Here is a 25,026-nt window from a genome sequence, read left to right as displayed (position 1 = left end):
ACATCAATCGCGTTTCTTAACTTTCCCGCTTAGCGGTCTATAAGGGTATGTGGATCCGATCTCCCTCTCGTAGATGAACATCACCATGATAGGTCTTCGTGTGCATAGGAAATTTTTTGTTTCCCATGCAACGTTCCCCAACAGTTGCTAGGTCCCGAGTGCCATGATTTCAGATATGAACCTTTTATGTTTTCATCATTATATCTATGTTCTTGATCCGGTCTTGCAAGTTATATGCACCTCCTACGTGTTAGGATCTGCATATCCCAAAGTGACAATACTGGGATTCATTCCGATTACCGTAGTATGAGGAGTTCATGTATTCACTATGTATTAATGCTTTGTTCCGGTTCGCTATTAAAACGAGGCCTTAATATCCCTTAGTTTCCTTATGGACCCCACTACCACGGGAGGGTAGGACAAAAGATGTCATGCAATTTCTTTCCCATAAGCACGTATGACTATGTACGAACTACATGCCTACAGTATATCAATGAACGGGAGCTAGTTCTATGTCGCACTATGTTATGACTGATACATGATGAATATCATCCAGCAATATCACTGATCGAGTGCCTACGAGTTTTCCATGTATTGTTTTTGCTAAGTTACTACTATTGCTACTACTCTTACAACTGCTACAAAACTGATATCACTGTTATTGTTACTACTACTATTGCTACCACTACTACCAAACTATCATATTATTGTGCTACTCAACACTGTGCTGCAGATACTAAATCTCCTAGTGTGGTCGAATTTATAAATCAGCTGCTAATACCTGCAAATATTCTTTGGCTCCCCTTGTGTTGAATCTATAAATTTGGGTTGAATACTCTCCCTCGAAAACTATTGTGATCCCATATACTTGTGGGTTATCAACAGGACCATCATTATTCGCAAGAACTATCTTAATTCTTACCTGCGAACCTGATTTTGACTAAGTTAAAACCTGCTCCAAGTGAAGATATCATCCATAGTCGGGGAATTAGCTGCGACTCATTAGTCGCCTAGGTACTTTGGGGCTCCCCGTGGGAACCAGCCAAACACTCGAAGATTGAAAAGTCGAGTGTGGATACATCAAATAAAAACTGCATTCGGTTCAAAACAAGAGTACGGATAGGAGGAGCCTCAGGCTCACTCAGATTTTACGATTACAACGACCACTCGACATAACGAGGCAAATCAGACTTGAAAGTGTTTTAGCCGAGGATCACTCGGAGTATGATGGTACCACTCCTTCAACAAATGTGTCGAGGTCAATTCTCTTTGCGGTCAGGGTGGCAGCCTCCATGAACATCTCCATGAAGTCCTCAAACTTGGCGTTCTTCCTATTGGCGGCCTTGAGGTTCTTCACCTTCTCCTCATCCATTGCCTTGCAATGTATGCGGACGAGCGAGAGGGCAATGTCGGCTCTAGCTCGCGTTGCTGACTTCTTCCAAGACTACACTCGTCTAGGCACCTTATCGATCGATGTCCAAGACACATGAACTGAGCCACTTGAAGTAGACGTGCACCTGCTCGATGTGGTCCTCCAGTCGGAGAAGAGCCAGAGTTGCGCTATCCCTGAAAAGCCCCCGCGACCAATCGAACTCCTTCTCAATTTTCTTAGTTTCCTCGTCGACATTGAAGCCGAATGCTATACACACTTAAGTGATGAAAAATATCAGAGATCACTCAAAAGTTGCTAAAACAATGCGGGAATCACTCGGGTCAAGGGCGTACCTTTAAGCTTCTCGCTCATGTCTTTGCTGAAGTCTTTGACGAACTGCTCTAGTTCGAGCTTCTTGGTCGAGACATGCTTGAGCTTAGATAACGACTCGGTAGAGTGCTTCTTCAGTTTGGCGAGCTCCTTAGTGGACTTCTTCGTGGCAACCTCTAGCGTTTTCTTCTCCTCCGCCAGTTTTCCGTCTAACTTCAACTTGTCCTCGGCTCCCTTAATATTTCGAATGGCTTCCTTCCAAGCGGATGATAGTCCAGTGTCCTTCTTCTCAAGGGCTTCCTTCACGATGTCTAAAGAAATAAAAGTCCTCAACATCTTAGTAAGCTAACAGTTTTTGCTATGGACATTTGATAAAATAACCTCAGTCGGACGGGGAGAAAGGACAAACACCAATGCAGTCGGACACGAAGTGTTTACCTCTGAGGAAGCGCTCCTCCTACTCCAGGTGCGCACTCTGGTCCTTCTCGGCTTCAAGACTGAGGCGCAGGTCCTGCACCTCCTTCTCCACGGCATCATAACAGCTCTCGAGCTTGCAGACGTTCTACCAACAAAAAACACAATTAGCCAAACTTTGGCAATGGAAACTAAGACTACCGTCGACTGATTCAATCGACGACAGTCTTAGGGACTACACCTAGTGGGTGCACTCGGCGCACCCCCACTGGAGGGATGAAGAGATGGACAAAGGGTTATGTACCCTAACAACGTATGTCAAATCAAAATAAAAACTAAGACTACTGCCGACTACTTCAGTCGACGGCACTCTCGGGGACTACACCGAGTGGGTGCACTCAGCGTGCGCCCACTAGAAGAGAACGCCGAGTGGGTGTGTCCCATGCAAACCCACTCGAGAAACAAAACAAAAAACACATGCAGAGGACAAACTCACGACTGATACCAGTATTCACAAGGGTACTTACCCTGAATGTTCTTCCCCAGGGCTTCACTGGTGTTATACGCCTCCTTCAGTTGTCCCATCATCAACTCTAGTTGGATCAAGGCCATCTTGCGTGCGCCCGCCTGGTCCTCTAGGACATGGTGCAGCTTGAAGATGTTGGTCATTCGAGGAGTTGGTGGAGTGGCAGTCGGACCTGTTATGTGCTAAGATCTGGCCGCCGGAGTGGTGCCCTGCTACGGCGACAGAAATCTTCTGTCGTCTCTTGATCTTGCGTTGGTTTTTCCCTTGAAGAGGAAAGGACGATGCAGCACAGGAGCAGTAAGTATTTCCCTCAGTTTGAGAACCAAGGTATCAATCTAGTAGGAGAATCTCATCAAGTCCAGAGTACCTGCGCAAACACAAAAGAGCTTGCACCCAACGCTATAAAGGGGTTGTCAATCCCTTCAAGATTGATTGCAAAGTGAGATCTGAAGGCGGAAAGTGCAACGAAGAAAAAGTGTAAGGCTGAAAATATGATGTGAAGTAGACCCAGGGGCCATAGTGTTTACTAGAGGCTTCTCTCAAAATAGCAAATATTACGGTGGGTGAACAAATTACTGTCGAGCAATTGATAGAACCGCGCAAAGTCATGATGATATCTAAGGCAATGATCATACATATAGGCATCACGTCCGAGACAAGTAGACTGATACTTTCTACATCTACTACTATTACTCCACACATCGACCGCTATCCAGCATGCATCTAGTGTATTGAGTTCATGACGAACAGAGTAACGCTTTAAGCAAGATGACATGATGTAGAGGGATAATCTCAAACCAATGATGAAAACCCCATCTTTTTACCCTTGATGGCAACAACATGATGCGTGCCTCGCTACCCCTTCTGTCAGTAGGTGAGGTCACCGCACGATATGAACCCAAAACCAAGCACTTCTCCCATTGCAAGAATAATAGATCAAGTTGGCCAACAAAACCCACAATTCGAAGAGAATTACAAGGATATGAAATCATGCATAAGAGAGATAAGAAGAAACTCAAATAAGATTCATAGATAATCTGATCATAAATCCACAATTCATCGGATCTCGACAAACACACCGCAAAAGAAGACTACATCGGATAGATCTCCATGAAGATCATGGATAACTTTGTATTGAAGATCCAAGAGAGAGAAGAAGCCATCTAGCTACTAGCTATGGACCCGTAGGTCTATGGTGAACTACTCACGCATCATCGGAGAGGTCATGGTGTTGATGAAGAAGCCCTCCGTATCCGAATCCCCCCTCCGGCAGGGCACCAGAACGTGCCCCAGATGGGATCTTGCGGAGACAGAAGCTTGCGGCGGTGGAAAAGTATTTTCGATGATCTCCTGATTTTTCCTCGGATTTTAGGGAATATATAGGCGGAAGACCTAGGGCAGAGGTCGCCGAGGGAGCCCACAAGCCTGGGAGGCGCGGGGCCCCCTGGCCGCATCTAGGGGGCTTTGGGGTCCCTGGTGGCCCCTACCCTGATTCTTAGGCTTCTCGATCTTCTTCTGTTTCAGAAAAAATCTTTTTGGAAGTTTCGTTACATTTGGACTCCGTTTAAAATCCTCCTCTCAAAAGGGTCAAAAACACGGAAAAACAGGAACTGGCACTTGGCACTGAGTTAATAAGTTAGTCCCAAGAAAGATATAAAAGGCATACAAAACATCCAAAGTTTGACAAGATAATAGCATGAAACCATCAAAAATTATAGATACGTTGGAGACGTATCACGCCCCACATGGGAGTTGAAGCTTTGGCAGAGGAAGAACTGGTCACTCGGCTAGGAGTGACATCCTGTATCACCACATCCTTGATGGTTGGAGGGTTAGGCGGATCAAGCTCGCACATCACGTGGACCTATAAAAGGTGAAAGTCACTCGATGATTAATGACAAGAGAAAGCAAGATTTCTGAATAAAGTACGAGCAACTTCAGGTGCTACCTTTGGAGGATGTGACATTAGCATTAGGATGACCCTTCTCTAGGGCTTTGGGATCGAGTGAGGTGGTCGAGGTAGCATCCCTGCAGCAAAAACATTCTAGAAGCTATGTCATTCGGTCGACGACCGTAAAATAGTAGTCGAAAATGTCACTCGGTAAAAACACTTACGCTAAGGCTACATGCACGTCCACCTTATGCGCGGTATGATAGCCTTCTGGGGCTTGGTATCCGTCGACTTGGGTTGCTTGGCGGCCTTCTTCGATGATGCCATGGGTTTACTCCGCCCTCACATGGAGCTCTGAGTCGGAGCGGTTGATGCAGTCAGAAATGGCAACACTCGGAACCTTGGCGCCGAAAGTATGGGTCCCACGGTCTTGGCACGCCTTGGAACGAGCCTCATCTGGGACATCCTTAGAGGGGTAGTACTCCGCCTCATCCCTGCCCTCCTAGTCATCGTCACTCTCCTCCGACTCTTTCTCGTCGTCATCGTCATCGTCGCCTCCCAAACCTACAGGGTGCTCGGTGTCACTTGTCATGTGAATAGGCGTGCGGTCGACTACAGGCATCGAGTTGATCAATGTCGTGAAGGCATGTCGAGTGGAAGAATCAAGTTCAAATCAACCAATAGAGAGACAACTACTATAAATTCACTCGGGTAGGTCAAAATGCAAGTTACCTCATTCGGCGATTCTCCGCTGACAAGGGGGAACTACTCTGGTACCCTTAGGGTTGTCGCGCACCGGGGTGATGACCTTGAGTTCGGCCTCTAGATCCTCTACTTCGATCTCCTTCGGGCGAACACAGGTCGGATCACTCGGCCCCTCGTACGTCGACATAGGACAAGCCCTGGCCTGGAGGGGCTGGATTCTCCGCTGAAAGATGACTTCCAGCAGGTCCATCCCGTTGACACCCTTCCGTGCCAATGCAACTAAAGCTATCACCAAGATACCAACGTCTACCTTCTCATTATTCGACACAGTAAGAGAAGGGGCCGAGTGCACTCTCTCCTCCGAGTACGGCGAGAGGCCCGACTCGACGTCGCTGACTAAGACGTCTTGACAGTAAAACCAGGAGTCTTAACTGCCCTTGATCGAGTCAGGGAGCAACATATGTGGCAAGCTACTCTTCCCTCTCAGCTAAATACCTAAGCCCCCGCAGAGCTGAACCACATTCATCTTCTCCCCCGATCGAGAGGACTTCTTCACTGTCATCACTCGACAAGTAAAAAGGTGCTTGAACAATCCCCAATGGGGATGAGAGCCAAGAAAATTCTCATAGAATGACACAAATGAACCCAATTATGAGATGGCATTGGGGGGAAGAAGGGGTGCGGGGCATGGAGAAACCTCGGTCGACGTGAGAGTACTCACTCGTCTCCTTGCGGCGCACGCTCCTGCTCACTCTCCTTCGGCAGATCCCAACTCCCGGTGATCACGAGTCCCAGGATCTCCAGCTCCAACAGGCGATTCCTAGTTACGCCTGATGCAGCCAGTTACCCTGGATCCAACTCGGCGGCGATGCCCTGGCGCTTGAGGAAGACCCGCACGAGCCCTTCTTCGCTCACTCGGCCTTCATTGTCGCGCTCCTTGTCATTTCGCCTGGCAAGGTGGCCGAGGCCTGCGAAGGCTAGGGGTGGAGTGGCGGAGCGCTCGAGCGGGGTGGCAGAGTTGGAGAGGGAGGAAGAGAAATGAGAGCTCACAATACCTCTCTCTCTCTCTCTCTCAACAATCCTTTTATATGTTGGGCATGAGATCTCCAGCCGTCAATCAGTAGTCAAGGGGCGATCCGCAATATCCCTTGAATAGCGCACCTGCTACACGTGGCGGAATTCCAGGCGCAAAAATCAAGGCACCGTGCCACTTTCCCCACTACCCATGACGTCGTCGTTTCTGCTCTCATGCACGCGTCACCCATGATTTGAAACCTATGAAAACTCCAATGTGTTTCGATATGATTGGATCATGCATCCTCTTTCCAAAAACAAAATGAGTCAGCCGCTGAATACTCTGTTCTTCCGAAGGACTCCAGTCACTCGGATGTGTGTATAAGTGGTCAGGAAAGCCCTACTAGGATGCGAGTGGGATATGTCCTAACTCTCACTTGATCACTCGGAGCCCTTGGCTTGCGCATGTCCGAGCCACCGATCCATCTCCATGAGAGATAAGCAAATATCACCGAATGAAGACATCTGGATTAGTACAATCATCCGGAACATTCGAGTCCTGAATCCTTAGTGACTTACTTGGGATCCAAGTGGAATAGCCCTGAGCTACTTTGCTAGCGTCTCCGAGACGCCGGGGACACTACAAAGTGTCTTTCACTCACCAGCCAAACCTAAACCGATTCAGGGCCTACTGATGGGGTTACCTAATAAGGGTAGGGCCTTGGACGTGTTATCCAAGGCCCACCTAGGTCCCCACAAATTCATTAAAGTCCCAGGGCTACCGATGAAGCTCTAGTCTCAGTAGGACGTACAGAGTTACTCGGGTAGCCTCCAGTCAATCTGATGCATACCAGCACTCGGACCAGGGCAAGGCGTGGACAACGAATAGGCTACAATGGCTATGGGACTTTATCTCTCACATGAAGTGTTGTCAAGGCTAACATTACGTGTAACGCCTCTAGTTAAAACAACAGTTTCTAGTAACGTCTGAAGTTACTCTCATTTAATGCCCTAGTTATGGTGCTCGGTTGATAATGGCGCACTCTATATAAGCCACACCCGAGCTCCTGGAGAATGTTTAAGCACACCATGTATTCACACACCCCATAAGCAAATCTAGGATTCTCGGCTCGATACGTAGGGTCTTTATGACTCCCGAGTTGGGCCTGAACTCGTACATCTCAGTGTTACACTTGCAATGTAGCTAGGCTCCGCCTCTTCATTCATAGCCCTAGTACGATTGTTAGGCTTGTTCCCTCGATAGTGGGCGCACCTTGTTAGCTTGTGGCCCACATGTGTCTCCCCTCCGATGATTTTTCACTCTGGTCTTCCTTATTTTCTCCAGAAAAACTCATAAAAAAGTTTCGGGCAATTCTGAGGACTTTTTTGTGCACAAAAAACAACACCGTGGTAATTCTGCTCAAAAAACGTCAGTCTCGGTTAGTTAAAAACCATAAAGTATTATAAACATAGGCAAAGATGGCATGAATACTTCATAAATTATTGATACGTTGGAGATGTATTAGCATCCCCAAGCTTAATTCCTACTCGTCCTCGAGTAGCTAAATGATAAGAGAAGTGATTCATGAAGTGTGAATGCTAGCATAGTGAATAGTGTTGATAATTGATAATTTCAGTCACTGTTCTAGCATCATGACCAGCAACTTATTCTTATAAAAACCATCATGATAGAGTAGCAATCAATTCACATGCCATGGTTCAAACAATGCATTCACTTGAAACTTAACAACATATGTTCTTAGTCATCAAACAATTTCAATGCATCATCAAGTCTAAGTAGGAGCTTCACATACTCAATTATCATATAGTATGATATGATTACTAATACTTAAAGCACATTTTTAGAACAAGCAGCATCCATTGAACACAAAGAAAGATAGGGGTTTGATGTTTCGCCTTCCAACATACTTATGATGAAGATAATTGTCCACAATAATAAATCATGATAAAATATATTTGATTCGATATATGTGTTTGGATATTTCCCCGCCACATGGTGCTTGCCAACTTATAGATTGAGTTTTGAATAAGAATATTACTGAACATAAAAAGTAAAAATACATGAAAATAAATAGATTGTCCCTTCGCTGAAGGAAGCAGAGATTTATAGAGGTGCATGAGCTCATTGCTTAAAACAGAGATGAATATATTTTGGGTGGTGTGCCTTTCCTGTCAACATTACAACAAGGGAATTCAATATCTTCCATGCTAATCACATTATTGGCGGTTCTTAAACAGAATTGAAATTTTACTCACCCTCAACCTTTCAAACACTTTCCATGGCTAACCGTATCCAAGGATGCCCTCCAAACAATCAATTTTCTAGGGGGGTTTCTTGTTTATTTATTTTTGTGTTATGGAGGACTAGGAATCCTTTTTACCAGCCACTGTCGTGCAATGACAAACGAATAAACACTCATCATGAGAATATTCCGATTAGCATGGAAGATATTGGCAGCCCTCATTGCTCCATGAGCGGTACCGGCACACAAAATGAATGTTTATTTCAAGGTTTTAGAGTTGGCACATGCAATTTACTTGGAATGGAAATCAAATACCATATATATGTAGGTATGGTCGACTCCCATGGAAGAAACTTGGCTCAAGGATTTGGATGCACAAGTAGTATCTCTACTTAGTACACAGTTTTGGCTAGCAAAATGTTCTGAACAAGCACCACATGTTGGATGATCCATAACAATATAACTTCTGTGCAAATATACCCAAACATAACCATTACATAGTCTTACTTGTCCAACTTCAACAATTTGATCAAGGTTGAAAATAATTAATGGTTATTCACAAACATAAAAGATGTCCAATACAATATATTTGTATGTGAAAGTTCTCTTTCTTATTGTAATCATTCATGAATTGCTTGTATGACCAAAATTGTGATTGTCAAACTTCAATAGATTTTACTTTATAAACCCAACGTGGACCTAGTACTAAGCATAAAGCACAATGATAATTTCAGGTTTATGATTTTCAATTCATTCCCAAATTTACTCTTAAGATATAAGTGAAGCACAAGAGTGAACATCAAACTACTCTCACAAAGATATAAATGAGTAGTCAAACAACTAAGTAGATATGTGAGGACTCTCCCTCAATAAACATTTCAGATCTGAGAATTTTATTCAAACATCAAACTAAACAAAAATCTACTCCAACAATAGCACATATCATGTGAAAAGTAAAAAAAACTTAAGTTCAACATAGTCTAACCAATATTTGGTGACACACAGAGGTGGGATGCGTAGATTCCCCAAGCTTATGTACTTGTGACTTCTTGTAATATTTACTTGTGGTGCCTTCGGCATCCCCAAGATTGATATTTTGTATCTCTTACAATTCTCTCATATCCCGGTTTCACCTAAGTCTCAAAATATTCATCCACACAAAACTTAAAAAGAACTCGTGAGATAGGTTAGTACATATAAGAATAAATAAACACTTCATGTATTGCTAAGAAAAGTTGGATAATAATTTTCGAACATTAGATATTGCATATTATCATTTCCACAATTTATATCAACCAATATAAGCCATGAAAACTCTAGGATAAGTAGATAACAAAACCGTGACAACAATTTGTTCAAACAAAACAGTCCATAGCAATAACTTTGAAAAGTGTACCTCTCTAACTCACAAAATTATGAAAACTTATTAAATGTGAAATAATTTGTATGCCATTACTGTGTAAAAAGTTCATATAATTTCGATGTTACAGTAAAATCGCATAATTCTAATACTACAGAAAAAGTTTCTGTTTTTGTACAGCACACATCACACATTCAATTCAAGCATTCTAAAAGCAATTCTTGGTATTTTTTATTTAAAAACAAGATTGCAAATAACATCAAGCAAACACTAATAAATGAAATGATGCTCCAAGCAAAACACATATCATGTGAATAAAAATATAGCTTCAAGTTAGATATACCGATAGTGTTGAAGACAAAAGAGGGGATGCCTTCCGGGGCATCCCCAAGCTTAGACGCTTGAGTATTCCTATGATATTGTCTTGGGGGTGCCTTGGGAATCCCCAATCTTAAGATCTTTCTACTCCCTATTCTACTCATATTGGTGTCTTACCCAAAACTTCAAAACTTCAATCACTACTCAACGGAACTTCGTCATATGGGTTAGTATAATAAATATAGATCATTCAGTTAGGTACTTTCAAGACAAGATTCTAAGTATTCTCACATGATGCCAACTGTATTCTATCATTCCATAATTTATACCACTAAATATAGACTATGGAAATACTAAAACAAGCAAACTATGCATGCAAAACATAATGTGCCAAAAACAGAAAAGTCTTTGAAAATCTAAATGAAATCCATATTTCCCTATCTACAAAAATTCTGGAAAATTAGGACAACGAATAAAATTTGCATATAAAACTGTGTAAAAACTTTAGAACTTTTGGACTCTCCATTAAAATCAGAGAGATCCTACACTATACGTAAAAGTTTTTGTTTTTGCATGAAATAAATCTAACAAGTATCCACACTATCCCAAAGGCTTTACTTGGCACCTTATTGAAATAAAATATAAAAAACATGATTACTATAGTTGGTTAGTCATGTGAACACACAAAAACAGAAAGTATAAGTGTTGAGTTGTCTCCCAACAAGCGCTTTTCTTTAAAGCCTTTTTTTAGCTAGGCATGATGATTTCTATGATGCTCACATAAAAGTAAAGAACAGAAACACAATGGGAGCATCATGAAGCATATGACAAGAACATTTAAGTCTAACCCTCTTCCTATGCATAGGGATTTTGTGAGAAAACAATTTATGGGAACAACAATCAACTAGCATAGTAAGGCAAAACAAGGATATCTTCAAGGTTTTCAACACATAGGGAGGAAAGTTGGTATTATTACAATTCCTACAAGCATGTGTTCCTCCCACATAATAATTTTGAGTAGCATTATCAAGGATTACACAATATAACTATCACATAAAACATTATTTTCATGATCCACAAGCATACAAAATTTGTTACTCTCCACATAAGCAAAGTTTCCATACATAATACAGTACTCCAGGAATAACTAGTAGTGGTGGGCTCCAAATGGTCGGCACTAGCGGGCGAGGCTCCCAGGGGCGCCTGCCACTGACCTTCTTTCACTTCTATAATACCATCACTGGCGGGCAGGCGCCCGCCACTGTTAGACCTTATCCAGTGGCGGGCGCGATTACCTGTCCGTCATTGGTGTGTATCTATACTTGTCACGAGCCGGACCTATCGCCCGCCACAGCTACCTCCTCAGCCTGCAGATAGCACCTAATACGCATTACATGATACATATAACCACATTACAACATACAACTAACGTAATCCATCATACACATTACATTTAACATAGCAATAATCTAAACTTCATACAAATAGATATACACATTACATGTGCATGTCGCATTACACATTACATGTCGCATCATTACTATGTACACATGCATACAAGACCTCATGATAACAACAATTCATAATGAAAATGAGCTGGATAAAGATAATAAATTCTTTACTCGTGCACTTGTCTACACGGTCTTGCATACTAGATAGTTATTTTTCTTTTTGCGGACATAATTGACATAATGATCCTCAACTTTTGTGCAAACGTAGTTGGCATAATGACCATGAGCTTCTCTGTGAACGTAATTGGCATAATGACATTTAGCTTCATTTTTAGTCTTATATCCTTTGTAGCAGCTGTTTTTGTAACCGTCCACTTGCTCCTTGCATATCTCCCATGAATCATAAATTCCAGGATTCCACTCGGTTTACACCACATTCCAATTCCACTTCATCTATGTAAATAAAAAAAGAATCCAACAAGTCAATTTCATAGTTATCCAACCACACAGTGCAAAGTCAAATCATAATCTTCATAGCATCTTAGACGACACAAGTCACCATGTTTAGCTCCATCATAGAAACTTAGAAATTTAGTTCACAAACATCGATCATATAGATCACATGAAAGCAATGCACTAGTAGTTCGGCTCCATTGCAGCTTGGACGGCTCCTCTTGCACTTTCCATGGCTGCTCTAAAGGTCTCCAGGCTGTTGTCGCGCTCTCCTTGGCTTCTCTAGCACTCACAACGGCTGCTCTAGAATTCTAGGAATATGATTGAGCGCTCTCGGTGGCTGCTTGAGGACTCTCGATGTAGGCGGGCACAATCTCGGCAGTAGGAATTCTGTCTATTTATGTAGGAGTCCTAACGAGGCGTCTTGGATTATTCATCTGAATCACATTAAAGAATTTTCCATTTAGAAATAAAATTTAGAAAAAAGAACTTGACCTTTGATAGAAATTGGGTATATTGAGTGCCAGAAATTAAGCGAAATGGAACTTAGTTCACACTTCGCAAAAACATTGGCACTCGCTATGAATACACCTCCATCATGAAAAAACTAATCTACCATATGATCATCCATATTTTAAGGCATTCATTTAATCCACACTTCGCAAAACATTGACACTCACTATGAATATTTGTATCCATGTGCACTTATATAGATTCACTTATAGAGATTGGCACTTACAACAAATTTTAGCACAGAGAATGGAGGTGCGCTTACCGGCCTGGAGTTGGACGTTGGGATGGACGAGGTGTAGGTCGATGGTGGAGGCATTAGAGGACGATGAGTTCGACGGAGCCAAGAACGGTGTTGGTTACGAAGGAAGGCATGGGCGACGGTCACGGGGAACTAGTGTGAGGCAGCATTGCATCACGACATCAAAGAACTTCGAGGCAGGGATAGACGACACGGGCGACATGGAATAATATGTCCTCGGCTCTGTTCATGGTGGCAAACAATGACCTTGCGAGTGGCAACGGCTGATGGAACGATGTTGTTGGCGGAAAGAGAGGAGGGAGAAAGAGTGGGAGTTCAGAATCAGATCTAACTACGGTGAGGGGTAAGTAAGGTGTTGTTTAGGTGTGATGGGCGTAGTGTGACCAAATATAGTTGTGTCTAGAAATTGACAGAATCCGCCACCCGCTGCATGAAAATATTTGAAAATAGTTGGCGCGTGGGTGGCCAAATATTATTGTGGTGACTCATGAGCAATGGCCACCACAAGTGTAGAAGAGAACCGTGGGGGGCGGTGATTCACGTCCGCCACAGAAGCTTGTCGGCCACGCACGAGTTGTAAAAAGCATATCTATGGCGAGTAATCATGGTTGCCCGTTGCATCTACTTGCGTAGCACTACTAGCCGGGTTTTAGCGCTCGCCACTGCTTGCTTTCAAAATTAGTAGTGGTGAGTGGCACGCACCGCCTGCCACTAATAGGGATTCACCTATAATCCCTTTATGAGTAGTGATACTGGGAGTATCATATGAAACTCGAATACTATAAATTGTTTCAACATTAAAATAGTAATGTTCGGAAAAAGGGTATTCATAATTGTGACAAGTTTTATAATAATAATCATCACTACTTTTTATAACATAAGTATCATCACAACAATCATCATAATTAGCGACTTGGTTGTCATCATAATCAATTAAAACCTCTTCCAAGATAGTGGAATAATTACTAAATAAAATCATGGCCTCTCCAAATCCACTTTAATCATTATAATAAGTTTCAACACCATCCAAAATAGCGGGATAATAATCATACAAAGTGGACACTCTTCCAAACCCACTTTCATAAAAATTACAAGCATCAAAAATAGGAGGCATGCAATCATCATAACAAATTTGATCCTTGTAAGTAGGGGAACTAAAAATACCATCTTAATATAACATTACATTCCCAAGCTTGGGATAAACATTATTTTCAGTAAATAAATTCTCAAACATGTCATTTTCATCAAACATAGCATCCCCAAGCTTGTGGGTTTGCATATCATTAGCATAATCATCAATAGTATGAATAACACCAATAGTGTAACACTTATTATCATCATAATTTTCCAAGTTGGTGTCAAAAAGATTTTTAACATTATAAGGAGTACCATTATCTTCCCAATCATCCTTATCACAACAAGTAGCACGCATAACAAAATAATCATCAAGTGTATCATCGTCCACACTAATTTCAGATTCATTCTCAATTTTTATAGGAGCAACATTATTTAGGATAGATGCCTTTTTACGTCTACTTTTCCTTCTTTTCTTCTTCTTTACCACCTTATTTGTGGGTTTCAGTAATTTATCCGATCTTCTTATTAAAGAGATTGGTTCGATGGCAAGCTCCTCCTTGCAACCTGATTCATTACGAGAAACAATGGGATCATATTGGAAGGCCTTTACCCTTCCATTAGTATTCCGTTTACAATCTATTGGTTTTCCCGTCTTTCTATAGTTGTCAGTATAAGCATGCTCATTGCAGTTTACTACACAAAACATATAGATTTCTTGTAGATTAGTTTCATTATCATTAGTGATAAGGGATATATCAAACCAATCGTTTTTATGTGAAAATTCGTCACACCCCAAAAATAAACAAAGTTCATTATAGAGTTCATCAGAGATCAAATTATCACAATATTTGGAAACAAATTGATCATGAAAACACATGCATTGGAAATTAAGTTGACCAACCCTATTGCAAAGTTCACGAGTAATGTAAAGAAAAGAGCATAATCTTGTGGTAAATCCATCTATCCCTTTAAGCCACCAATTGGTTTATCATGTTTATGCTTCTTAAAAAATATATCATCCCTAAATGGTATGTCTTCACAAATTGCATTCACTCCACAAAAATTGACATGCTTATATGAAATCTTTTTATCATGACTAGTGCAATCATCATTAGCATCATGTATATTTATATAATTCATACTAACAGTATTACTATCATGATCATCCTTCAAGGAATTCACATTAAGCATTTTGATAAATTCTTCCTCTAACAATTGAGCATAATTTTCTGAACCATCATTTTTATGAAACACATTACAAAGGCGATGCACTTGAGGCAACCTAAATCCCATTTTTGTAGTTTTTCTTTTATGAACCAAGCTAGTGAAAAACAAGCAAATAAAATATTAAGTTGCAAGATCCAAAGATATACCTTCAAGCACTCACGTCCCCGGCAACGGCGCCAGAAAAGAGCTTCATGTCTACTACACAACTTTATTCTTGCAGACGTTATTGAGCCTCCAAGTGTAGAGTTTTGTAGGACAACAACAAATTTCCCTCAAGTGGATGACTGATGACGAGTTGATGTATATACTTCTCGCCCCTTGTTGGTTACCCCAAGTGGAAGGTGGAGATGTAGTCAGCAGCAAATTTCCCTTACACAGAGACTGTAAGGTTTATCGAACCAGGAGGACTCCTAAGATCAACAACTAGGTGTCTCCCACCCTGGCGCTAGCAGAAGACGTGGACCTGCACACACAACAAATAACTTTGCTCCCAACGAGTACACCGAGGTTGTCAATCTCTCTGACCTTGTAGTTTGCAAAGGATCAAAACACAAGCGAGAAAGTCATAGTGATTGCAACGAAAAGTAAATGAAAGCGGTAAATGATGGAGGTGGAAACAATGATGGTGATATGGACCGGAGTCACATGATGTTCACTAGTGATGTCTCTCTCCCAAAAGATGATAAACAACTATGCTTGGGTAAACAAATCAGAGTTGGGCAATTGACAGAATTATGATCGCACCGCAATGCTAATTATGCTCAGGCTCAATAGTAATGGGAAGTACGCCAAGACAAGTAGACCGTTTATTCATCAACATCTACTTACTAATCATCCACCTTGAGATATCTATCCAGAACATCTCTCCGGTATTAAGTTGTGAGCCCCACCCAAAGTGTAAACTCAAAGCAACGGACAACTACATTAACGAACTATGCATAAGGTAAACAATCCTTGCAACCGTGGTCACAAGCACTGTTGTTTTCTCCCTTGTGGAAACAAGCACATCCCCTAGTCTCATGTTTCTGTCACTCAAGCTAGACATCGAGGGGCCTGAACCCACAATCATGCATAACGCTCCCTCTTGGAGTTACTATCTACTACTTGGCCAAAGCAATAAAAAGGAACAGAGAACATGCATCAATCACTAAGGAACTTAATATAGAAGGATAATCAAATATATAACTCATAACAATCTGAACATAATCTCATAATCCATCGGATCCCAACAAACCGAGCATAGCAATAGCAAGAGAATTACATAGATGCCTTGATCATGTAGGGCAGCTCACAAGGACTAACCATTCAAGCACAAGATTGGAGAGAAGAAATCACATAGCAACTGGTCATGGACTCATGGTCCAAGGAGGACTACTCAAGACACATCCGGGAAGCGTCCATGGCGGTGGAGAAGCTCCTGGAGGACAATCCTCCCTCCGACAGGGTGCCGAGAAGAGGTCTCCTGACGCTCCCGATCTCGGAAGCACTGCGGCAGTGGAACGATGAAGAAATTCGCAATTCCAGAAAGTCTGCGAGGGTTTCCTCCCAGGACTCTAAATATAGGCCAAAGGAGGGCACCGGAGGAGGTGGGACCCACCCAGGCGACCTCCTGGCACGGCCTAGGGCCTGGCCGCGCCAGGAGGCCGCCTGGGAGGCTCGTGGCCCCCCTCTGGCCCTCCTTCGGTGATCCGGAAGCTTATGTTTCGCTAGTTTTTTATATATTTTTTCTGGATTTCTTCGGGCTCCGGAAAATTGGCTAAAAGCCCCTGCAAAATAGACATGAGTAGGCAGAAACTGGCACTGGGTGCAGTGAGTTAGTAGGTTAGTACAAATATGTGTAAAATGATATAAAAGTGTATCAAAACATATAACAATGTCATCCAAAAGATCATGGAACAAGCAGAAATTATAGATACGGTTGGGACGTATCAATGACCTAAGGTTTATCAATCTGTGGGGGGTGTAGGATGAATATGGTCTCTCTTAAACAATCCTACAACCAAATACAAGAAATCTCTTATGTCCCCAACACACCCAATACAATGATAAATTGTATAGGCGCACTAGTCGGTGAAGAGATGGTGATACAAGTGTAGTATGGATAGTAGATATAGGTTTTTTTAATCTGAAAATATAAGAAGAGAAAGGTAGCAAGTGGCAAGTAGCAATCAAAACATTGTATATTGCATGGAAATAAGCCCTCGGGTTCATACTTTTACTAGTGCAATCTCTTAACAATGCTAACATAATAAAATCATATGATCATCCCTCAACGTGCGTCAAATAATCACTCCAAAGTTCATATATTGCGAAGAACATAAGATGAAATTGTTGTAGGTAGTAGAACTACCTCAAAGTTACTTTTTTCGATCAATCTATTGGGCTTTTCCTATAGGTGTCACAAACAGCCCTAGATATCGTACTAGAATAACACCTATGATACACATCAATCAACCCTATTGTCACCTAGATACTCCAATGTCACCACAAGTATCCATGGGTTAATTATTTTACATGCATCAAACAATTTCAGATTCATCATATTCAATCCAACATAAAGAATTTCAAAGAGTACACCAAGATTTCTATCAGAGAAAGTATGACAAGATCGTGTATCAAACCCTATGCATAGATTACCCCATTGTCACCACGAGAATCCGCAAGTTGAGTACCAAGACAAATATCAAGTGATCTCAAATCCAATATTCAATCCAACATAAAAACATCTCAAAGGGAAAGATTCAATTCATCGCATCTAGATAGCAAGGGACAAACACCACATGATCCAACTATATTAACAAAGCCTCTGATACATCAAGATATCTTAAGAACACGATATATATATATATATATATATATATATATATATATATATATATATATATATATATATATATATATAGAGAGAGAGAGAGAGAGAGATCGAACACATAGCTACTCGTACATACCCTCAGCCCCGAGGGTGAACTACACCCTCCTCGTCATGGGCACTGTCGGGATGATGAAGATGGCCATCGGTGATGATTTCCCCTCTCCGGTAGGGTGCTCGAAAGGCTCAAGATGAGTTTTTCTTTGATGCAGAAAGTTGCGACGGTGGAGCGGAAGTTCTAGGTTAACTTTTAGGGGTTTGTCGATTTATAGGATTTTTCAGCGTTGGAATCACGTCAGCCGGAGCCACGTGGGCCCCACAAGCAAAGAGGGCGCACCGAGGGGGTGGCACGCCATGTTGGCTTGTGGCCCATAGGTGGCTCCCCTTTGATGGTTCTTCACTCCGGTATTTCTAATTTTCTTCAAAATAATCACACACAAAATTCGGACGATTTCAAGAACTTTTATTTTCTGCACAAAAAACAACACCATGGTAATCGTGCTGAAAACAACGCCAATCCGGGATAGTTATAAATAAATCATGTAAAGTGCATCAAAATCATATAAAAGTATCGTAAACATAGGCAAATATGGCATGACTACTTCATAAATTATCGATATGTTATCAGTGTACAGAAATAAAATCATCGACAACATTTCATCACCTTTTCCAATGTTGGTGGGGTGGTGCTTACTCGAATCATTGGGCTGCCGCTGAAGTTGCTGCTCGGTGCCGGAGACAGTGTTGATCTGTTAGTAGTTGTTGTAGGCAAGCGTCAGCAGGTCACTGTAGGCGTAGCCGCGTAGGAGGCAAGCGCCCGGCGAGCTAGATCCGGATGCATGCGTATTTGAGTGCCGGCAGCATCGCAGCCACAACGGTGCCACCGGATTAAGCTTCCCCGCAACCATATCTTTAACGCCACCATCGGGGAGTATGTGTTCGTGGTTAAGTAAAATAGCAAAGTCTCATTTGCAAATATTTCGTCGTGTCACTTAATTCTGTCCGGAGGGAGTGGTTTGTTAGTTTTGACAAGATTTTATCGTTTATACTTTGACTTGTGGATAGATTATTACTTGATCATGAGAAGTCTTATGACGGAATAATTGTTGTTATGATGTTATCATGCCCGTATTTTCTTTTATCAACACCTCTCTCTCTAAACTCGTGGCCATGTTTATTGAGTTCGACATTCGCTTGAGGACAAGTGGAGTTTATGCTTGGGGGAGTTGATACATCCATTTTGCGATATATTTTCCTACTGTTATTTATATTTTTCTGAAGTTAAATTCCACTTCATGATGTAATTCTAATGCTTTTCTCTCTTAAAATGCAAGATACATCAAAGGAGGGAGATTATCGACAGCTGCAATTTTGAACCTGAAAAGGTGAAAAAACTACAACGAAGATAGCTATTCTCCTAAGCTCCAAATGACTTGAGAATTTATGAAGAATTATTCTGTAATATATGAAAATACTAGAGGAAAGAAGTACCACAGAAGATCCTCCGTGGGGCCAGAACAAGGGGGAGCGCCCTACCCCTAGGCATGCCCTAGTGGCTTATGGGTCGCATGGAGGCCCACTTTGCCCATCCTATCCTATATGAAGTCATTTACCCTAGAATTAATGAAGAGAGGACTTTTGGGACCATCCACTGCCTTCTCGAGGCACAATCAAAGGTGGAGTACTTTTGCTCCCTAACGGAGCGATTCTATAGTGGAAACTTCGCTCCGGGAGATGGAAACGAAGCCATCATCATTACCAATGTTCCTCTCATTCTCGAAGGAATCATCTCCATCAACATCTTCAAGAACACCATCTCGTCTGGAAACTGTAGTTCATCTCGTGTGCTCCTTTCTATCCAACCTCGGATTGGTACCTGGGGTGCTAATCATTTTCATTACATCTCATAGTTGATGCTACTTGGTTTACTTGGTGGAGGATTATATGTCCAGATTGTTAAACACATACTTATCTCGTCTGATCGTAAACAAAATTATGATAAGTGAGTAGTCGTATTTGTTCTTCAGGACATGTGAGACGTCTTTTTTATTAGTGATCATGAGAAGTTAATTTATGTTCAATGTTTCGATGATATGTTGTGTTGCTCTTTTCTAGTGGTGTCATGTGAACGTCAACTACAAGAACTTTGCCATGTTTGGGACTAGGGTAGGGCGTCGTGGAATTAGTGTGTAGATTATGGGTTGCGGGAGTGATTGAAACCTAAAACCTAGTTTATGAGCTGTTTTGTAAGGGACTGTTTTGGATCCATATATTTAATGCAATGACTAGGGGGAGTCCCAACGTCATCGCGTTCTCGACTCCCTCTCATTCCCGCCGCCTTCGGGGCGAGCCGTCGGGCAAAGCCCGGTCGGCGGCGGCGGCGGGACCTCTCGTTCCCTGAGCTGCAAGACCTGGCACGGGCGATGTTCGATGGCGGTTGGCGACGCGTTGGCGGTGGGGCGCGGTTTGCGAGGACTCGGGGGACGACGGCTGCACCACGTGCTCGTGACTCCCCCTGGTGCTCGCGTGGGGGCGCTTGGGGGCGCTCCTATGGTGGCCGGTGGTCGATCTGTTCCAGATCTGGCCGCCGGTGCCCCGGGCAGCACGGGGCTACCCTCCGGTGGTTGGTGCGTCGCGGCCGCCGGGGACGAAGGTGGTGGCATGGCTGAATCTCGGCCCACGTGTGGGCCTTGGTCCCTGGATTGCGGTCGACGTAGTGGCGGGTGCAACATGTCGGCAGCTGGGCAGATCCGCACGGATTCTACCCTTGTCTTGTCCATGACAGCGCAGAAAACTCTGGGGGAAACCCTAGATCTCCTTCGGATCGAGCGATGGCGGTGTTTATCCATTGTAGCCCCTCTTTGGGGCATCGATTTTGAGTTTGCTCCGGTTGAAGGGACAAATGACGCCGACGGCACATGCCTGGTGGCGCAAGTGTCGATGAAAATTGCGTCGACTACGGTCATGGCGGACGATGGCGGCGTCTTTGATGTCCTTGCCTTGTCGAGACATCGTCGTTGAGTTTGCGTCATCAGGCTCGGGATGCTTCGGGGGAAACCCTTGATCTCGGACACCTTATTTTAATGCCATGATTAGATTTATCTTGTTTTATCTCTTGTATTTATTGATGCTTGCATGGAAGGGATAATCACAAGTAGGTTGTTTGTTTAAGTAAGGACGTCACCTTAGCTCGGGTCCACCAACATAACAACTTATCAGAGCAATGAGTGTGAGTTAATGAATCATGGTGAAAGTAACTAGATAAAAATCCATGTGTTTCCTCAAGAGCACTTTAGTCACTATAAGAAGTTACACCAGGTTGTCCTTAGCACTAATAAAGATTGGGACACCTTGTTGCACCTTGTTACTACGGGTACTTGTTAGTTTATAGCAATTATCATGCTATCAAACTATCCATCAAACTATCTTACAATACTTACAAAGAATACCTTATTAAAAATTGTTTATTGATTCCTCCTGCTTCTCATTGGGTTCAACACTCTTACTTATCAAAAGGACTACGGTTTACCCCTATACTTGTGGGTTATCAGTGACACAATGAAGATTTTTAACCATGGTTCCGATAGATGATGCTATCATACATCCACGTTGATGTAGGCTTCGATCCTAAGGATCAAAGATCATAAAAAACTCGGTTGCAAGATTCCATGGAGGAATCGAGTCCACAAAGGGCTCATATCTGCGAAGGGTCCACGAATAAGCAACGTTTCCTATCCCATCACGGCTTCGATCCTAAAGTATACATTTGTATCTACTTACAAATATATAGTAATTGATATTTATCTAGATATATATGTCAAATGAAGGAGGCCGAATCTCAAAAGAACATTTGGTGCACCAGGTTTGATGGTAGGCTCTCTTACTACGGTATATGACTTGTTTGAAATGTTTGATGTGTCTGAGTTAGTGAAAGGTGTAGAAATTGCTCTAACAAGAGATAAAAGAGGACCACATATTAAACAAAACCTAAAAATAGACCCCAATAGTTGGCTGGCCAGCCATAAGCCACATGTCACCTTCCCCCTCCCTTCCGTGCGCCATTTTTGGTTTTCTACCTCCCACCTCTTTTCTATTTAAACCTTCCATCTGCGACTCCTCTCCTCGTCGAGACCACCATCCATTGAATAAAATAATAAATTTTATTGCTATCATCGATATATTCTCGGTCTCCGATCCCCCAATAATCCCAATCTCTCGCAGCCAAAAACAAACAAAATCGTAGCCGATCCATCGAAAAATTCCACAAACACTTTCTTAACTGTCCCAAGCGCCTCACAGATTAACAATGGCATTCAACTTGGCCCAGAGCGGCGCGGCAGCAGCCTCCTTCGCTCCATCCACCGCGCGCCGTGTGGCCGCGCCTGACTCTGTCACCGCACAGAGGAATGCGTATCAGATGCCAAGTCTGAGGCTGCAGAGGCGGGAGGCGTGCAAGCCGTCGGTGGCACCGTCGAGGCCGGCGATGCCGATGGCGTGCCGGGCTCACGGGTCGAAGGCGAGGAGGTCCGGGGTGCCGGTGTTCGTGATGATGCCGCTGGACACCGTCAACAAGTGCGGGAGCGGGCTGAACCGGAGGAAGGCCATGGCCGCCAGCCTCGCGGCGCTCAAGAGCGCGGGCGTGGAAGGCATCATGGTGGACGTGTGGTGGGGCACCGTGGAGAGCGAGGGGCCCGGCAAGTACAACTTCGCCGGGTACATGGAGCTCATGAAGTTGGCGCGCAAGACCGGGCTCAAGGTGCAGGCCGTCATGTCCTTCCACCAGTGCGGCGGCAACGTTGGCGACTCCGTCAAGTACGTCCCCGGCCGGCCATCTTCCATCGCATCACATCGCATTTCTTTCCATTCCTATATGTCGACCGACTAGATCATACAGTGCATGCTAACGGAGTGAGGTTGGCGATTGCGAGCAGCGTCCCACTGCCGAGGTGGGTAACGGAGGAGATGGACAAGGACCAGGACCTCACCTACACCGACCAATGGGGACGCCGTAACTACGAGTATGTCTCGCTCGGCTGCGACGCCATGCCGGTCCTCAAGGGTCGCACCCCCGTCCAGTGCTACACCGACTTCATGCGCGCCTTCCGCGACCACTTCGCAGACTTCCTTGGCAACACCATCGTCGTACGTCCCACTTCCCCCGCCGCGCGTCTTCTCATAAACCAACTTGGCCTCTCAGTACAGTAGCTAGCTAATTCGCCTTCTTCATGCGTGCAGGAAATCCAAGTCGGCCTGGGCCCGGCCGGCGAGCTGCGTTTCCCGTCTTACCCGGAGAGCAACGGTACCTGGAGGTTCCCCGGCATCGGCGCCTTCCAATGCTACGACAGGGTACTTACTTTTGCATGCAGATGGAACAAGTCCAGATTGTTTTAAGATGACTGCACGTATCAACACAATCAGGTTGTTTCTAACATTTTTGTTGTGCATGGATGGCAATGGCATGCATGCAGTACATGCTTAGCAGCCTGAAGGCAGCGGCGGAGGCGGCGGGCAAGCCGGAGTGGGGCTTCACCGGGCCAACGGACGCCGGTGGCTACCTTAGCTGGCCGGAGGACACGCTCTTCTTCCGTCAGGATGGCGGCGGCTGGGACAGCCAGTACGGCCAGTTCTTCATGTCCTGGTACTCGCAGATGCTCCAGGACCACGGCGACCGCGTGCTGTCGGGCGCGACGTCCGTGTTCGGCAGCACGCCGGATGTCCACCTCTCCGCCAAGGTGGCCGGCATCCACTGGCACTACGGCACCAGGTCCCACGCGCCGGAGCTCACCGCGGGATACTACAACACCAGGCACCACGACGGGTACCAGCACATCGCGCGCATGCTGGCCCGCCACGGCGCGGTGCTCAACTTCACCTGCGTGGAGATGCGCGACCATGAGCAGCCCCAGGACGCGCAGTGCATGCCCGAGGGCCTCGTGCGGCAGGTGGCCGCGGCCGCCCGCGCCGCCGGCATCGGCCTGGCCGGCGAGAACGCGCTGCCCCGGTACGACGACACGGCCCACGACCAGGTGGTGGGCACCGCCGCGGAGCGCGCCGAGGAGGACCGGATGGTGGCCTTCACGTACCTCCGCATGGGCCCCGACCTTTTCCAGCCCGACAACTGGCGCCGGTTCGCGGCGTTCGTGAAGCGCATGTCCAAGTCCGGGTCGTGCAGGGAGGCCGCGGAGCGGGAGGCGCACGGCGTCGCCCACGCCACGGGTTCCCTCGTGCACGAGGCCGCCACCGCGCTACGGTGCTGATGACTGATGCTGCCGCTGCCGCTGCTGATAGATATGAAGGCCGTACGTTGTGGTAGTTTGTGGGAGGTTTCGGCTTGTTCGTTTTGCCAGGGAGGACGGACGCTCGGAGAACCAGACCATTCTCCCATTGTTCGTACAAAAGATTGTGATTGAGCCGGAGGGAGGGGAGGACAAAGTTGTCGCGTTTCACGCCCCGAAGCTGGTGCTTGATGCATCGGACGATTTGGGGTTTGTTCGGGAATATATCGATTGCCATTTTCCAACCAAAACTTTGCACAGTTTGTTCGTGTTCTTGCCCTCTGAATTTCTGATTGGTTGGTTCTGAGTTTCTTGTTGTGCCCGCTTTTGCTTCTTTATATACTAGTTGAATGCCCCTTGCGTTGTCACGGGACAATAAAATTAAAGCAACTCTGTTAGAGTTATCATAATGATAGCCTCTATAGCACGTATCAAGTGCCCTGCATAATGATTCGCAACCTTCAAATGCAAAATCGATCCATTAGCTTTTTAGGAAACATGTATTATTTTCTACGTAGTGTTTTCAAATCTTAAACAAAATCAGATATGAATACTTGTGCATATCAATGTAAAAAACACTTATGCATATTCGATTTTGCATTTGTCCTTAGATAATAAACACGGTCCGTTCATTTGCACATGCAACAGATTCTTTTTGTACAACTGGGGTAGAAATTCAGTCAATACCAGCAAATATGGCATAGATAC

At 44.2% G+C, this 25,026-nt stretch overlaps 2 protein-coding genes across 2 annotated transcripts; both read left to right on the top strand.

Annotated features, from left to right (window-relative positions):
• Positions 1-20,593: 20,593 nt before the first annotated feature.
• On the top strand, positions 20,594-21,064 carry LOC123398352. The gene has a single exon (XM_045092832.1). The coding sequence runs from the start codon at positions 20,594-20,596 to the stop codon at positions 21,062-21,064; it is 471 nt and encodes a 156-aa protein (XP_044948767.1).
• A 1,108-nt stretch (positions 21,065-22,172) lies between these two features.
• LOC123409305 (beta-amylase 1, chloroplastic-like) lies at positions 22,173-24,622 on the top strand. The gene is made up of 4 exons (XM_045102246.1): positions 22,173-22,855; positions 22,975-23,185; positions 23,279-23,389; positions 23,512-24,622. The coding sequence occupies exons 1-4, from the start codon at positions 22,350-22,352 to the stop codon at positions 24,298-24,300; spliced, it is 1,617 nt and encodes a 538-aa protein (XP_044958181.1). The 5' UTR covers positions 22,173-22,349; the 3' UTR covers positions 24,301-24,622.
• The last annotated feature ends 404 nt before the right edge of the window (positions 24,623-25,026 follow it).

This window comes from Hordeum vulgare, chromosome 1H (assembly GCF_904849725.1).
Source record: "Hordeum vulgare subsp. vulgare chromosome 1H, MorexV3_pseudomolecules_assembly, whole genome shotgun sequence".
NCBI classification, from domain to species: Eukaryota; Viridiplantae; Streptophyta; class Magnoliopsida; order Poales; family Poaceae; genus Hordeum; species Hordeum vulgare.
The sequence above is the reverse complement of the archived record's forward strand: the minus strand, read 5'-3'. Positions and strand labels throughout refer to the sequence as shown.

Coding starts and splice junctions, on each gene's coding strand:
- LOC123398352 (XM_045092832.1), top strand. CDS start 20,594: ATGGTGGCCGGTGGTCGATCTGTTCCAGATCTGGCCGCCGGTGCCCCG.
- LOC123409305 (XM_045102246.1), top strand. CDS start 22,350: ATGGCATTCAACTTGGCCCAGAGCGGCGCGGCAGCAGCCTCCTTCGCT. Junction 23,186..23,278: donor TCCTTGGCAACACCATCGTC/GTACGTCCCACT, acceptor TCATGCGTGCAG/GAAATCCAAGTCGGCCTGGG. Junction 23,390..23,511: donor CCTTCCAATGCTACGACAGG/GTACTTACTTTT, acceptor GCATGCATGCAG/TACATGCTTAGCAGCCTGAA.